Source organism: Bos mutus, chromosome 16 (genome assembly GCF_027580195.1).
Source record: "Bos mutus isolate GX-2022 chromosome 16, NWIPB_WYAK_1.1, whole genome shotgun sequence".
In the NCBI taxonomy this organism is placed as follows: Eukaryota; Metazoa; Chordata; class Mammalia; order Artiodactyla; family Bovidae; genus Bos; species Bos mutus.
The window spans coordinates 22206740-22223846 of NC_091632.1; the positions used below are offsets into that span (position 1 = coordinate 22206740).

At 41.0% G+C, this 17107-nt stretch overlaps 1 protein-coding gene across 2 annotated transcripts in view; it reads right to left on the reverse strand.

Annotated features, from left to right (window-relative positions):
- Positions 1-863: 863 nt before the first annotated feature.
- The window catches only part of NPL (N-acetylneuraminate pyruvate lyase), a 42855-nt gene continuing 26611 nt past the window's right edge, over positions 864-17107 (reverse strand). Inside the window, exons 7-11 of one of the 2 annotated variants that reach the window (XM_070384831.1) lie at positions 16812-16960; positions 16140-16186; positions 13445-13529; positions 9162-9201; positions 864-5602 (exon numbers count right to left, since the gene is read on the reverse strand). In XM_070384831.1, coding sequence (XP_070240932.1) covers positions 5418-5602; positions 9162-9201; positions 13445-13529; positions 16140-16186; positions 16812-16960 — 506 coding nt within the window. In that variant the 3' untranslated portion in view covers positions 864-5417. The remainder of the gene's footprint in view (positions 5603-9161; positions 9202-13444; positions 13530-16139; positions 16187-16811; positions 16961-17107) is intronic. The other variant, XM_070384830.1, reaches the window with a different exon arrangement.

The window sequence follows — 17107 nt, forward strand, 5'->3', positions numbered from 1 at the left end:
GCTTTTGGAGTTCCTCCGAGCACAGCTCTGCTCCCATGTCTCCAATCCCTCCATCTCAGACTCCTATGAAGCTCCCTCTGTAAGCGCACCGAATGCCAGTCATGCCCAGGTTCTGTTCTCAGCACTCTATATACACTCTGCCTGGACTATCTTACATGCTTTCCACTACCATCTATGTGTGAATGAATACCCTCTAAACTTCAATCTCCTATCCAAACTTTCTTTTGAACTTCAGATCATAGGTAAATGCTTGGTGAACCTCTCTCCTTAACGTCCCCCAGGCTTTTGAGTCTCGGGTCTCAATCCTGATTCTTTTATCATTGGAGTAGGCAGCCTTCAATATGGCCAACAACGATCCTTTCCTCCTGGCATATGAACCCTGTGTAGTCCCATCCTACACTGTTACTAGGACTGGTCTTTTTGACTAAAGCACACGGAATGGGATAGTAAGCCACTTCTGAGATTGCTTTAAAAGACTGTGGCTTCTGTTTTGAGTTTTGGCTCACTTGTGTGCCATCTCTATCTTTCGGATCACTCTCATATCTTTCTGGAGTAAGAAAGCTGCCATAGTGTCATGAGAAACTGAAGTCTCTGGCCAACAGCCAGCAACAGAGGCCTGCCCAGCTACGTAAGTGAACCCAGAAGTGAGTTCTTTGGCTCCAGTTCAACCTTGAGAGGAATAAAGCTCTAGCCAACGGCTTGACTGCAATTTTTTCAAAGACTTTGTACCAGAATCATCCAGTTAAGCTGCTCCTAGATTCCTAACCCTCAGAAACTACATGAGTTAATGATTCCAATGTTAAACTGTTACATTTATGGGTGATTTATTACATGAAATAAATAACAAATACAAGTGCAATTGTCCCTTAGTATCCATAGGGGATTGGTCCCAGGACCCTCCCAGATACCAATCTATGGAGACTCACCAGTCTCTAAATAAATGGCACAGTATTTGCATAAAACCTATAGGATATACTTCTGTATATTTTAATCATCTCTAGATTTATAATAACTACAATGTATGTGCTATGTAAATAGTTGTAAATACAATGTAAATGTTATGTAGTTATCTGCTGCTGCTGCTGCTAAGTCGCTTTAGTCGTGTCCGACTCTGTGCGACCCCATAGACGGCAGCCCACCAGGCTCCCCTGTCCCTGGGATTCTCCAGGCAAGAACACTGGAGTGGGTTGCCATTTCCTTCTCCAATGCATGAAAGTGAAAAGTGAAAGTGAAGTCGCTCAGTCGTGTCCGACTCCCAGACCCCATGGACTGCAGCCCACCAGGCTCCTCCGTCCATGGGATTTTCCAGGCAAGAGTACTGGAGTGGGGTGCCATTGCCTTCTCCAATGTAGTTACCAGTATGTGGCATATTCAAGTTTTGGTTTTGGAACCTTCTGGAATTTTTTTTCCCAATATTTTTCTTCTGTATTTGGTTGAATCCTTGGATACAGAGATATCCTGCAGATACAGAGTGCCAGTTGTATCTTCTGTATCTAGTTTCTGTTCATTGTTTTTTCTAAATATCTTTTATTCCACTCTCTCCCCTCCATCACTGCTGCCACTTCCTTAGTTTGAGTCTCCACCACTGGTTACCTATTGCAATAGGCCACCTAATGGTTTCCCTATTCCCAGTCTGTCTTTTAATCTACTCATCACACCGCTTCAAGAGTGACATTTTTAAAACAAAAAGTCATGTCACATACCTTCCCAGCCCACAAACACATTCAGTTCAGTTCAGCTGCTCAGTCATGTCCAACTCTTTACGACCTCAAGGACAGTAGCATGCCAGGCCTCCCTGTCCATCACCAACTGCCAGACTTTATTCAAACTCATGTCCATTGAGTCAGTGATGCCATCCAACCATCTAATCCTTTGTCATCCCCTTCTCCTCCTACCTTCAATCTTTCCCAGTATTAGGGTCTTTTCCAATGAATCAGTTCTTTGCATCAGGTGGCCAAAGTATTGGAGTTTCAGCTTCAACATCAGTCTTTCCAATGAATTTTCAGGACTTATTTCTTTTAGGACAGACTGGCTGGATCTCCTTGCACTCCAAGGGACTCTCAAGGGTCTTCTCCAAAACCACAGTTCAAAAGCATCAATTCTTTGGTGCTCAGCTTTCTTTATAGTCCAACTCTCACATCCATACATGACCACTGGAAAAACCATAGCCTTGACTAGACGGACCTTTGTTGGCAAAGGAATGTCTCTGCTTTTGAATATGCTATCTAGGTTGGTCATAACTTTCCTTCCAAGGAGTAAGCGTCTTTTAATTTCATGGCTGCAGTCACCATCTGCAGTGATTTTGGAGCCCCAAAAAATAAAGTCTGACACTGTTTCCACTGTTTCCCCATCTATTTGCCATGAAGTGATGGGACCAGATGCCATGATCTTAGTTTTCTGAATGGTGAGTTTTAAGCCAACTTTTCATTCTCCCCTTTCACTTTCATCAAGAGGCTCTAATTCTTCTTCGCTTTCTGCCATAAGGGTGGTGTCATCTGCATATCTGAGGTTATTGATATTACTCCTGGCAATCTTGATTCCAGCTTGTGCTTCATCCAGCCCAGTGTTTCTCATGATGTACTGCACATATAAGGAAGCCCCATAAATACTTCAAATCTTTCAGTGATGGTAACTTTTAAAATCTATGTCTCTTTGACATGGTTGTTCCTCTAAAGTCACTTAGCAAAAGGCATTCTCTTATTGTATTTGCCACTGTTCCAAACAGTGATACATCGGTCATTCAAGAGTCCGTAGATATTTTCCATTCCCCATCTGCTACTGTTAGAAGCACAGTCAAAACTTTGCAACCTAGGAAAAAATCTGAGAGTGGAATTGTGATCTGATCTCTGATGATAATAAATGGAAATTTCTATATCACTTCTTGGGTTTTGTATCTTTTTCAACTTTATTTTGCCAGCTATTGAGTTAGCGGTTTAGCAGCAATGCCATGTTTCTCTCTGGTGTATAAAGAACACACACTGGGGGCTTCCCTGGTGGCTCAGTGGTAAAGAATCTGTCTGCCAACGCAGGAGACACAGGTTCAATCCCTGGTCCAGGAAGATTTCGCATGGCCTCGGAGCAACTAAGCCTGTGCTCCACAACTACTGAACCTGGATGCCTAGAACCTGTGCTCTGCAACAAGAGATAGCATTGAAACGAAAAGCCCATGCAGCACAACAAAGAGTAGCCCCTACTGCAACCAGAGAAAGCATGTGCAAAGCAGCAAAGACCCAGCACAGCCAAAAATAAGAAATAAAATGAAAATTATTAAAAACAACAACAACATAACAAAGTTTAAACTCAGCCTTGGTCATTTGTTTAACCATCATCTTTCTCTTTGTGTTCACAAGATCTCATTAATCATGTTAAAAGCTCTCCAAGTGCTAATTTCAGATGAGCAAAAAAAGAAAAACAGAGCTCTTTGCTTAATGGATATCCAGCATTTATTTTCACTGAAAAATTAATTTGGCCTTAGTATCATTAAATAGGGATATGACATCCTCAGAAACAAACATTAACAAAAAACCTCACTTTTCTTCTTCTGGAAGTTAACAGCTATACAGAGAAGTTTCAATGAGGTAGAATATAAGCTCACATAAGCAACTGTGGTTCAATTTCTAATTTAGATACCTTATTCCTAAAGAAGACAGAAATATGAGAAAACAGTATGTGTTATTCCTGGGCAAAAAAGGAGTGTTGTTGTTCAGTCACTAAGTCATATCTGACTCTTTGTGACCTCATGGCCTGCAGCATGCCAGGCTCCTCTATCCTCCACTATATCCTGGAGTTTGCTCAAATTCATGTCCATTGAGTCGGCAGAAGGAGGGAGGAGATATAAATATAACAACTGTTACCTACCCAACCAATTTTTAAAAGGGTTAGCAAAGATAACTGAATCCATTGTTCATTTTGAATTCTCATTTTGAACAAGTTTTCTTGTTAATTTAAAAAATTAAAAAACAGCATAAACTGATACAAATTTCAAACAGTTCTCTTCTGCAGACTCATCAGACAGGAAACAAAATGAAACCCTAGGTAGTTACTAGATTGGATAATCAAGTTTAAAAGCATTAGGGATTAACCATCAATAGACTTTGTTGCTATAAACCACACACCTGGGTTTGTTACAGAGGAGGCTGAGCAGCCAATTATACATTTCAGGAAAAAAAGAAGTAAAGGGTGTGTAGAGAAAGTTAAAGTGAGATCTTTGCTGCTGCTGCTAAGTCGCTTCAGTCGTGTCCAACTCTATGCGACCTCATGATGGCAGCCCATCAGGCTCCGCCGTCCCTGGGATTCTCCAGCCAAGAACACTGGAGTGGGTTGCCATTTCCTTCTCCAATGCATGAAAGTGAAAAGTGAAAGTGAAGTTGCTCAGTCGTGTCCGACTCTTAGCGACCCCATGGACTGGAGCCCACCAGGCTCCTCCGTCCATGGGATTTTCCAGGCAAGAGTACTGGAGTGGGGTGCCATTGCCTTGGGTCCTCCCTAAACTTTTTATCACTGAAAAGTGACTGCTTGAAAATGCAACTGGAAAATGAAAGTAAGTAGCCACTGGGCTCACTGCAGAAGGGACTCTGGTTTTCACTGCCAATAATTCAGTGCACTGTTGGGGGACACTTTCTCCCGAGTGAGGAAAGGAGGAAGTTGCAGTGCCCAGAGCAGAGAGATCTTTGGTTCTGTGAAACTCTGAGCTTTAAGAAGTTCTCTACAGCAGCAAGTAGACATGAATTCATCTTTTCGGAAGGCCTCCCCTTTGTTAGTGAAAACCACCCAAATAGCCCTTTATTATAGTAACTGAAGCAAGTCTTCACCTAACCCAAAGTTTTTGGGGAAAATTGTGACACTGTAATTAATCTGCAAGAAGATATACTGAGTTAGACTGAGCAGCCAAGTGAACTGATATGTTAATAATTGTGCATAGTTGAGTTATGTTGTTAGATGTAATTGTAATTGGCATTACAGTTAGAATATCTGCCTAAATGCAATCACTCAGAGTTGTCCTAGATTACAAATGAATATTTATTAAAATGAAAGTATATTGTAGTAGTTTAAAATTAGAAAACTTTAAAATAGAATTAAGAACCAGGAATTAAGATAATGGGAGCTCCTGAAGGCAAATGGAATTAATCAAGTACAGTTTTCCTCTTGATTTGATCTCATCCACATATGCAAAAATTTCTCTACAAAAATTTTGTGAAATATTGAATGATTTAGGGCTATGACTCCTTTTGAAGTTTTTGCCCTTTCACAAATAAAAACTTTTAAAAGATCATAGTAGGTATTTAAATACTTGTTGACTGCTGTAAGATTTCATTTGCTAGGAAGGTTGAGTTCAAGCTCATCTAAAGTCTTTGAGAAACAAATGCTGTATTCAAGGTGCATTATATTTCAATGTACACACCCTGATTTGATAGACACTAGCTACAAGCTTCCATATTTCCATCCTTTAAATCAGTGCAAGAAAGGAAATCTAGGCTTTTCAGTTTAGCTTCTGCATTATCAGTAAACTCCCTGGAGGCTTTCTGTAGCGGAAGACGGGGTGGGCCCATTGGAATCCCGGAGACAAGGGTCATGATGGCTTTGGTCTGCGACACTCCAAAACCTAGGAAAAATAAACAGGAAACATGGCTGGGACAGTTCACTTTGCCACAAACATTCCAGAGAAGAGATCATATTCTTACAGTGATTCCTAGCACAGGATAAAATGGAACTAAAAGATGGGGTATTTCTGTCAATACGGCAGATTGAGCAGATGCAGGAAGTCCCTGCATGCATGCTCAGGGGCCTCAGTGGACTACAGCCCACCAGGCTCCTCTGTCCATGGGATCGATTCTCCAGGCAAGAATACTGGAGTGGGTTGCCATGCCCTCTCTAGGAGATCTTCCTGACCCAGGGGCTGAACCTGGGTCTCTTGGTGTCTACCCCCACTGGCAGGCAGGTTCTTTACCATTAGCGCCACCTGGGAAGCCCCTTAGGGAATCCGTAGGCCTGTTCTGAACACATACAAATGCTGGAAGCTTTTTTAACAAATTGATAAATTATAAAATAAAACAAAATGAGACTCAAAGTCAACCTCAAAAGCAAGAAGGAGGGACAAGAGGTATCAGGAATAAAGAGGTCAAAGTGGTAGGGAGACACTGAAGCCAATGGTCCATGAGGATAATGTGATTCAGGGATGTACCGCTGTGGATTGAAAGATAGAGGACTTCATCACTAAGACAGAATTTAGTTCCAGCACATCTAAGAAGTCCCTGAGAAATGCACTAATTAAGGGAATAGTTTATGACTCAGTGCTGGTGTTTAGATTAGGGTTGCAATGCAAGATAGAGTCTTCAGTCTGTGAAGTGGAATTAAAACTCCCAGTATCAAGTTGGTAGTCAGTCTTATACAAAAAGCAATAGAAAAAACAAAACCAAACTAAACAAACAAACAAAGAAAAACTCTCCTAAGAAGCAAGGGAGCCTGACTTCTGCCAGGGCTGTGGCTGGAAAAGGAAGTAAAAGAAATCCCACGCCTGTGCCATATATAAATGCTGGATCTATATTATGTGCTTAGTTCAGGAACCATACTAAAAAATATACCTAAAGACTTGGTTAGAACTGATGAAACTGAAGTGTTTGCAGAGGCAGATATAAAATCCCTTGATAGGACACCTCACAACCTGGAGGACAACGAATTCCCCAGGAAACAACTGTCTCTGAAGATGAATTCAGAGTTAAAAGTTATAAAGCACATGAGGAAAAAGAAGCTGCATGGGAACCAGCAAATACACAACTCACAAATTTCACATCCTGAGAAAAGATGACACAAAATTCTGAAAGAGATTCCACAGAGATAAAATATTTAAGAATAGAAGCCATAGGCTAAGAGAAGGACATATAAAGAATGGGATCATTTGGAAGAAATAACCAAAAAGAAATCATGAAAATGAAAAATATATAACCAGTGAAATGAAATTGTAGAAAATAGCTGAAGATAATATTAGTGATTTTGAAGGTAGGTCTAAGGAAATAAACCAGAATATGGCACAGGAAGATATTTGTTTTCTTAACTGGCTATTGCTCTTAGATTAAAGGTATGAGCAGTAATTTTCTTTTCCTAAGGTAACTTAGTTACAGTCAGTAACAATTGAGCACTGGGAAAGAAAATACTAGCTTGGCTAAATACATAGAATATACTTTGCTAAATGCAAAGTGACCCTCCTATTCTTATTATGAATGGTGGGAGAGGGAGAGCTACCTTCATGATAAGGCTATCATATTTATTAAGTCTCTCTTATATACAATGGAATGAGAGTCCCTTGGACTGAAAGGATATCCAACCAGTCCATCCTAAAGGAAATCAGTCCTGAATATTCATTGGAAGGACTGATGTTGAAGCTGAAACGCCAATACTTTGGCCACCTGATGTGAAGCGCTGACTCATTTGAAAAGACCCTGATTCTGGGAAAGATTGAGGGCAGGAGGAGAAGGGGACGACAGAGGATGAGATGGTTGGATGGCATCACCGACTTGATGGGCATGGGTTTGGGTGGACTCCGGGAGTTGGTGATGGACAGGGAGGCCTGGCATGCTGCGGTTCATGGGGTTGCAAAGAGTCGGACAGGAATGAGTGACTGAACTGAAACTGAAACTGAAAAAAGAACGAAAGCTTGCAGCTTATAACAGATGGACCTAGAGGGTATTGAACTAAATGAAATTGAAATAAGTCAGACAGAAAAAGGCACTATATTAGTGGAATCTTAACTACAAAAAATAAACAAAGACAGAAACAGAGTTATACATGCTGTATGTCAAATTTATCTCAATAAAACTGGAAGAAAAATCCTTCTTTGCAGTATCACTGCTGGTATGCAAAGTGATCTTAGACATACAGGGAAATGTTTAGTTCCTTAAAAACTGGAAAACCTAGTAGTAGTTCAATATCTACTTTTACGCACCTTAGGAATATATACCAACCCATTTTGGTATTTTGTGAAAAGTATTGCTTAAGACAAGGGAATAATAATAGCTAACAATATTGGGTGGGCCAAAAAGTTCCTTCTAGTTATGGAAAACCCAGAACGAACTTTGTGGCCAATCCATTAGTACTGGTGGCACACAAATATGACCAAAATCATCAAAGTGGAAAAACAAATGGGAAGCATTGTCTTTGAAGGATAAAGAGAGCTGGCTGAAAACCCATGAGAATGAGGGACATAATACATAATAGGTGCTTAGGGCTTGGGAGGACTTGCCAGGAAGAGGCAGAAAGGCTCTGAAAGGAAGGAAGGAGGTCTGCCAAGAAAAAAACCTAAAACTTTTCCTGGACTTGACCCAGGTTCTCAGGAAGGGCCAAGTTCTTGCAGAAGTGGAGTGAATGGTGGCATTTATCATTTGTTATGGATAAGACTTCGGAGACTGTGGAGAGGTTTCTCTACTCAGATTCAGGGTATTTCCCTCAAACTTTACATTGTCATATTATTCAAACCTCTATCCATTCAAGCTTACTTGTGTTAATAAACTTTTAAATTGCAGATACTCTTGGGAGAGCTGTCAGTCAGTCACATATTCAAGCTGCTTGCTTCCAAATACTTAGGCTGAAATCAGCTATAGTGTGGTAGTAGAATTTTAAGGAGCAGAGGCAAGGGAAGGGAGGGAGTACTGATGGTTTAGAAGAAAAGGGGTAAAAAATGGTGTGTGCACAGAGTAGGAAGGTGAGTAAAGTGCTAAGATGGAAAAGAGAGGTTTGCAGAAGGGTGCCAAGACCTTCCAACTGGGTTTACTTCACCGTTTTATAGGATTGGCTCTGAAAGTTAGCATTAGGGATAGAACCTTGTTTACAACTGATTAAAAGGTGTTCTTGTTGAACCCTCGGACAAAGTGATGAAAGTCCCTCATTACTTTCTCTGAAACTCTCCCAGCATCGTGTGTTCAGTTGCTCAGTCGTGTTCAACTCTTTGCAGTCCCATGGGATGTAGCCTGCCAGGCTCCTCTGTTCATGGGATTTTTTTCCAGGCAAGAATACTGGAGCGGGGTTGCCATTTCCTACTCCAGGGGATCTTCCCAACCCAGGATCGAACCCAAGTGTCTTGCATCTCCTGCATTGGCAGGTGGATTCTTTATCACTGTGCCACCTGGGAAGCCTCCAAACCCTCCCGAGTAGCAAAGAGGGAAACTTACCTAGTTTGACCACAAAGTTGATAAATCTCTGAATACAAAACTGGAAAGAAACAAACAAATCTACAGTCAGTATTACTGAACCGTGGTAACAATTTAAAGAATTTGGAGGTCCAGTTACAGAAACCTCAAACCAAAGGTCCACACATCTTATTTTTCTGTAGGTCTGACTGAATGGAGAAAAACAGCCAAGTGAGGATGGTTGAGATCCATCTCGGATAACGTAGGATCCTTCTGTATATATAAGCTTTACGAATCGAGCCCATGAAGAAAAGAAGCTCCAATGAAGGAACTGTTCTATACAGAGTTAGGGTGGGGAAGGCAACCTCTACCCATCTAGGCTACCTAGGTAAGCTAACCAGCTAGTGTAGTTGTTTCCAAATTGGGGTGCTCTAACTTCTGGATGACTTTACAAGACACCTTGGGGACACTTGGCCAAGGCTGATTTATGGAAATCAACTTCTAGATACTCAAATCCCATAAGTGCTATTTCTAAAATTGATCAGAGAGAGGATTTACACATAACGGAGGTGTAGATTGTCCTTTTCCATTTTCCCTTTCACAGTCCTTCTCCTACTTTTGAAAAAATAAAGACATACCTCCTATATCACTGCCTTGGGACACCTCTTGCAATCAAATAAAGGAGCAAATCAAATGTTGGTATTGGCATCCACAAAGAGAGCTGACAGAGTGATTCCTCTAATTAATGAATAACAAGTCCTCTTAAAAATCGTAGGGTTTTCCATTTTTTCCTTTCAACATTGCTTTTAATGTTGTGATTCACACTGTCAGTTGAAAATCATTAAATGATCAAGCTTTCTGTGATCTGTGGCATATGACTCAAAAACTGCTTAAAGAACTGAGTGCCACTGCTTCTTCCATTCTTATCTACTAATACACATGATGATGCTTTCACAGCACTTATTTCTATAAAAACAAAAACCAGAAATAGTACTGATGCTGAACTGTAACTCATTCTAGCATTAAAGGATATTCATCCCCAAATTCATGAAGCAATTCTTAGAAAAAGAGATCCCCATCCATCTCACTATTTTCAATAGAGATGTATTTTCAAGAACATTTGCTTTTTGTGTTGTTTTACTCAATTGTATGTGTGTGTGTGCATGCTTAGTCATTCAGTCATGTCTGACTCTGTGACTCCATGGACTGTAGGTTGGCAGGTGCCTCTATCCATGGGAATTCTTCCAGGCAAGAATACTAAAGTGGGTTGCCATTTCCTACTAAAGGGGATCTTCCCCACCCAGGGACTGAACCAGTGTCTCTTGCATCTCCTGCATTGCAAGGTGGATTCTTTAGCATTAGAATGTGCTTTAGCATTAGAATGTGGCACCTGGGAAGCCCTTAATCAATTGTATACAAGCAACAAAAAATTCAATGCAGATTAAAATTTGAATACCAAGAATGTATATGCATATGTTCTTTTTTTCCTGACAAACTATGGCACATTACGTTCAAAAGTCTCTACTTTGCTTCTCTTCTAAGCTTTTATTTCCTATTCACTATCACACTATCCAACCTTGTCTTAGCTTGGTGCTCAGTGGAAATAATTTAATCAAACCATTCATTAATAATGTTAGCTACTCATAATAAAATTAAATATATAAAAAAACAAAAAACCCCAAAAGTCTCTACTTTGTTGTTTTTTTTCTTACACTTAATATATCATAGAGATATCTTCACATCTGTGCATATAAAACTTTTAAAGGGCTGTAAATAGATCCATTAAAAAACTCAAACATAGCGGTGGGACCTTTCCCTTTAGGCTGTGCCCAGCTGTCTTCTGGGCTTCCCAGGTGGCTCAGCGGTAAAGAAGCCACCTGCCAATGCAGGAGACATGGGCTCGATCCCCGGGTCAGAAAGATCCTCTGGAGGAGAGAATAGCAACCTACTCCAGTATTCTTGCCTGGAAAACCCTATGGACAGAGAAGTCCATGGGGTCATAAAAGACTGACTAAACAACAAGGTATTTAACCGTCTCCTTGGGTGGATATGTGAGCTGTTTCCATCTTGTGCTATTATAAACAATGTTATAAGGAATAGCTTTGTATATGCATTATTTCACTTTGTAAATATAATGGATGGCATTTAAATCTATGAGAATGAGTAAGTTTAGCCCTAACTTTTTACTTGTTTGTTTCTTCACTTGATTACAAACTCCTTTAGGGCAGAGACCAGCTTTACTGAAATCAAGTATTCAGTTCAGCCCTTGGTATATTAACAAATAAGTAAATGAGACCCACTCACACTGGCTTTCTGTAAGAAAAAATAGAATGTGATGAACGAAACTCCTTCCCAATAATGTTTTAAGTGAGATGATTTATTTGAGTAGGACTAAAAGAAAAAATGGGATGGAGATGGAAGCTGAGTCAACCCATAAAAGAAACCACTAAATGGAAGGGTCCATCTTGCATCCATTTCATGCCATTCTATGATTTTCCCTCCATTCAGCTCAGAACAGGTTGAAATTTTCAAAAATACTTTTTTTTCTGGGAAACTTTGGAAGAAGAAAATTATAAATGAAAAGAGATGGCATGAGTCTGCACAATTCAGACTTCATGCCTTAGTTTAAAACCAACGTCCTGCCAATGCTTAATCTAGGTGACATAGCCTCCTAAGTCCTTACGGTGTTCCCGCTTTCAGCCTCACCTGGTCTGAGGCTGAACAAAGATGAATATTAAACAAGCTGTTTTAAACTTTAAGTAGGAAGTAGATTTAGGCTGGCTCAACATTCAGGCCTAAAGGCTAAGGATGTATTTTTTTAAATTAACTAATTAATTTGGCTGTGTTGGGTCTGAGTTGCAGCATGCAGGGTCTTGTTTGCATCTTTGGCTCTTTCCCTGTGGCATGGGCTCAGCAGTTGCAGCACAAAGGTTTAGTTGCTCTGTGGCATGTGGGATCTTAGTTCCCCAACCAGGGATCTAACCCACGCCCCCTGTGTTTCAAGGTAGATTCCTAAGGAATGGGCCACCAGGGAAGTCCCAGGAGGGACGTATTTAATCACTCTTGGCAACTGCTTCTTTCTATTCTCTTCTTGGTTAGAGCTCAGGTCACCCCCTCTAACCCTCAGGATGCTTTGTGGCTTCTGCTCTGTAATTCCTGATTTGCCCTGATGGTGGCCAGTTCAGTTCAGTTCAGTCGCTCAGTCATGTCCGACTCTTTGCAACCCCATGGACTGCAGCACGCCAGGCTTCCCTGTCCATCACCAACTCTCGGAACTTGCTCACACTTATGTCCATTAAGTCGGTGATGCCTTCTAACCATCTCATCTTCTGGCCTTCCCTTCTCCTCCTGCCTTCAATCTTGCCCAGCATCAGGGTCTTTTCCAATGAGTCCATTCTTAGGACAGGATGGTGGCCTGTCCTATTCAAAAGATCCCTTATCTGAGCTTACTGGAACCAACCACCTGCTCTGATCTTGCTTATGCCTTTCATTCCCACTCATTTTTTTTTTTTTTTTTTTTTTTTTTGGCTACTCCTCTTGGTCACTTTTATGATCCTGAAAGTTCCTAGACCTCTCAGGGCCTCCAGAAGTTACTCTGTTGTGCTGACTCTTTCTTTCCACCTTATTCTGTTTACCTAAAGTATACACACTACCAGCTGCTGTGACTGGTTCTAGCCTTTGGTGAGGCTCTTCCTTTTCTAGACAGCGAGGCTGTCCTCCCTGTAACATTAACAGCAGCCACCATTTCCCCCAGGGGTCTCCCCTAAGACACACCAGTTTCTGATGCTTTTCTCTTCCTGTTTCAAAGTTGGTGTCTTCCTTTGCATCACCTACTTAGCTCTTGTTTCCTGCCTGGTGATAAAGTTCTCAGCAACATTTCCAGGGCAAAGGAGACTGACCTGCTCTGATTTTGGATAAAGTCTCCTGTTTTTGGGTCACCAGCTTCATAGTTTCTTTATATACTCTGGTGACTCAAGTGTCAAGTTCTCAAGGGGATGGCATGTGGTCACTTACCCAGAAACCCATCACTATTATTTCACAGTCATAAAAACACTTTGAATGTAGATTAAAAATAAGATCATTTCTAGGAGGAACAGAAAGGAGTCATTCCCGTATGGGGCCTGTCCTGATTAGACATGTAGGGAGTGTGGACAATGGGGCAGATTTGGTTTTAAACAAAAAAAAAGACAGGAAATACAGAAAGAAGCAGCTGGGCAATTTTAAAGAGGGCAGGCATGGTAGGAATGCTGATGAGAGAGAATAAGAATTCTCAAGTGGGAAAGAAAAAAGGCTGTGATTTCTAAGGAGGGAAAAAGAAAGCTAACCTGATGGTTCAGAGCTGAAGAGAAGTCCTTTCGTTCAAAAGCCTCCAACATCTGCTTTGTCTTTTTTCCCAGGTAGTTATAGGTACTAGAAAGAGAAAACAGCACATACTGTAAGGTCAGTAACTCTGCAGGAAGACCCAGCTCTGCAAACCCCTCTGAAGCTTAAAAGGGAAAAATATACCAAGCCTTCCAGAAGCCTATTTTTGGGCCCTAATCTTTTAAAGCATCAGGTGTCTTTAGTTCTGAATTTTCCAGCAATACTAAGCAGTGCAGAGGAGGCAGAGAACACTAAAGGGAATGAAGAAAAGGGAGGAAAAATGCAAAAAGGGTAGAGTTGGAAAAAAGTGAAAGACAGAGGTATATTTGGCAAAGAGTGACTGAGGGCAACACCTGAGCCAGGGCACACACAGAGGTGCAATGCTAGATAAGAACTGTGGATTAAAAAAAAAAAAAAAAAAAGAACTGTGGATAAAATGCAATGTCTAAAGTACATCCTAGAAACCTTAAGCTGAGGAACAGGGTGAATGGAGCACCACAGTAAAAGGGGAAAATCCTAGCAGATTACCTCAGTTCTTTGTCAGGTTACATGCTACCTAGAGACTAGTTTCTAATAATAATATGAATACTGATTATAATAATAATATGAGAGACCTCTCATTGACTATTATATTTCACTGCCTGACATAAACCATGTCTGATCCTCCCAAAACCCTGCGAGGGAGATGTGGTCTCCATTTCACCGTGAAGATGCTATGCCTCAAAGAAAGGCTACAGAGTTGTCAAGAAGGTTTTCCATCCCTTTGTACCGCCTTCTATCACACCTCAACAAACACAGAGATGAGAGTTATTTGATCTGATAAGATGTTCTTGCCATCTTAAAAAAGAAACTCTAACTCTACCAATAGTATCTTAGACTAATCACTAGATTCTTAGAGAAACCAGCAAGGCAGGCGTTTCTTGAAATTCAGAACAAGGATGTTTTCCCAGCTTCTCATACAGTAACTCAGGATCAGAGAAGGGTTTTATCTTTTTGTACTGGGAACAGCATATTGTTGGTACTTCAAACATGTAGTCCCTGGAGTCCATACAAGGGATTCCAAGACTGTGAAGTTCATATTTTCTCCCAGTAATAAAATAGGGAAGAATAAAATATAATTGCTGAGGTAAGTTACTTGCAGACGTGAAACACCGGAGTTCACAATATGTTACATGAAGGTCTCAGGGGTCTTGGAATGTTGATCATGATTAAGAAGAAATGAACTGTAACCAAATGTACTTTGCCTTCAGATTATGTTGACAGAATAAAAATGCCTAGTATGAAGGTCAGAAAAAAAAAAAAGTCTAAAAAGAACTTCCATGGTCAGCAGATCCAGGCATTCAGGCTTCCTCAGTATAAATGGCCTGTGTGACAATGGTTGTTTCAGGCATCCTGGCTCGATGAATGAGCCATTAAGATTATCCAACTCAACTACTCTTCATCAAAGGCATGCTCACCAAGATATACTATGAGTTTTCACTTTGCTTCCCCTGTACTTTTCCCACAGGGGGAAAAATACACTTTCAGTTAATAGAAATAGTTCAATCTGCTTGCAGGCACATTTCTAATGAATTAGGTTAACATGTGCAGTGGACATGCTCAATTGAATGTCCCAGGGCCTTTTGCTGAGTAGACATCGGGCCACATGATTCTGCCCTCCCAGTTGCAACTGATTGGGCTTTAGGTGGACATCTGACTTGGCAGTGCTATCTAGTGACAGCCTGAGATGCCCCAATCAGGCACCATGACTGGCCACACACATGCTGAAGCAGAGAAAGCCCGTCTGGAGAGAAGGGAGATAGAGATACGTCCAAAGACCACAGATGGAGAACAGTCTGCAGTTGAGAGCTTTGCAGTTTTGGGTTCTCATCTTCTCTGAGACCTCACTGCACTCCCTCCCCTTGGGGTGTATGAAATTTCTCAGTATTTTACAATAACTTACCTTCTTTCACATAAGCTAGTTTGAAGAGTTTTCTGTTATTTGTAACCAAGTAATTTCTGACAAAGAAGTTCTATGCACACTTTCAGCTTGTGTGCCTCACCTCTAACTGCAACAGCTGCTTCGTAAAACAACGACTGAGTCACTAACAAAGTGTTACGTGAAGGTTAGTCCTTCAGTCATGTCCGCCTCTTTACGACCCCATGGACTGCAGCCCGCCAGGTCCTCTTTCCAAGGAATTCTCCAGGCAAGAATACTGGAGTGGGTTGCCATTCCCTTCTCCAGGGGATCTTCCCAACGCAGGAATCAAACCCAGGTCTCCTGCATTAGAGGAGGAGGAGGTAAGAACTTGCTGTTCCCAGTACAACAAGATAAAACTTCTCTGATCTGAGTTACTGTATGAGAAACTGGGAAAACATTCTTGTTCTGAATTTCAAGAATCTCCTGCCTTGCTGGTTACTCTAAGAATCCAGTGATTAGTCTAAGATACTGTTGGTAGAGTTAGAGCTTCTTTACCATCTGAGCTACCAGGGAAGCCCACCAAAGTGCTAAGCCCTACTTAATTCATTTTCACTGAGAATGTGGCAAAGAAGGGCAACTTCTCTTAGAAAAGGTTTACATGCAAGAAATACAACTACTCAGGTGACAAATGGCCCTGGGGCGGGGTGGGGGGCGGATTTTACAGTTATAATCACTGGGGAAAACTGAGTCCTGCTTACCTGCCCACCGCTCCAGTTGCTCCCATCACCAGAGCACTTAACAGTTGCTGATCAGAAACAAAGATTTTCTTCCATTATGTTTTGACAGATAAAAATATATACTTTGTAAAATATAAACATCATTGAACATACTCTACATAATTACATTCAACTTCTGCTTAATGACAGCTTTTTTTACTATATATTCTTATAACTTTTATCAATAAATGTGTGCAGTGTTTGCAAGGAATAGTCACATAAAGCAGTTTTCTGCCCATTACCCTAGTTCCCCATGCTAGAGAGTGACATCCAAATTGCTGTTAGCCAATAATACAAATACTGTTCAGTAACCTATTGAGTTATTTCATTATAATGGACAGAATTCTAAGATGGCCTACATGATCTCCATTTGTTACTGTTACCCCCTAAATATGTCCCTTTCCCTGAGAGTGGGTGGGACCAATAACTTGCTTCTAACAGATTATGGCAAAAACCTCATCATGAGGCTATGATAGACTTTTATCAGTTTTATTGAGGTATAAATAGCAAATAAAAATTTAAAATAAAAAAAAACAGAAACAAAGAACATAATTACTATGATGAAAAAGAAGAGGAGTTGCTACTGTATAAGCAGCTACATCAATTGTTTGGGAGGGAAACTAACCAGCTGGGACATGCCAGGAGGTGACTTACCTCATCCACTCCAAAAAGGAAAGCAAACTGTCGCTGGCGATTCTGATCCACACACTGCCCGAAGTCTAAGAGATCCGTGTCACTGAATTTCAGCCCTTGGAAGCTGGGGATCTTATCCTGAATCCCATCCAACAGTTCCTCAGCACGAACTGTTCAAAGCAATAAACATCTTGTTCACCTGTACACCCCTGGGAAGTATCAGAGGACACCCCATCTAGCCCCATACATCTGCACGGAGCTGCCAGGAGCTGCTCTCAGCTGCAACTGGCTGCAGATTGAACATAATCACTTGCCCT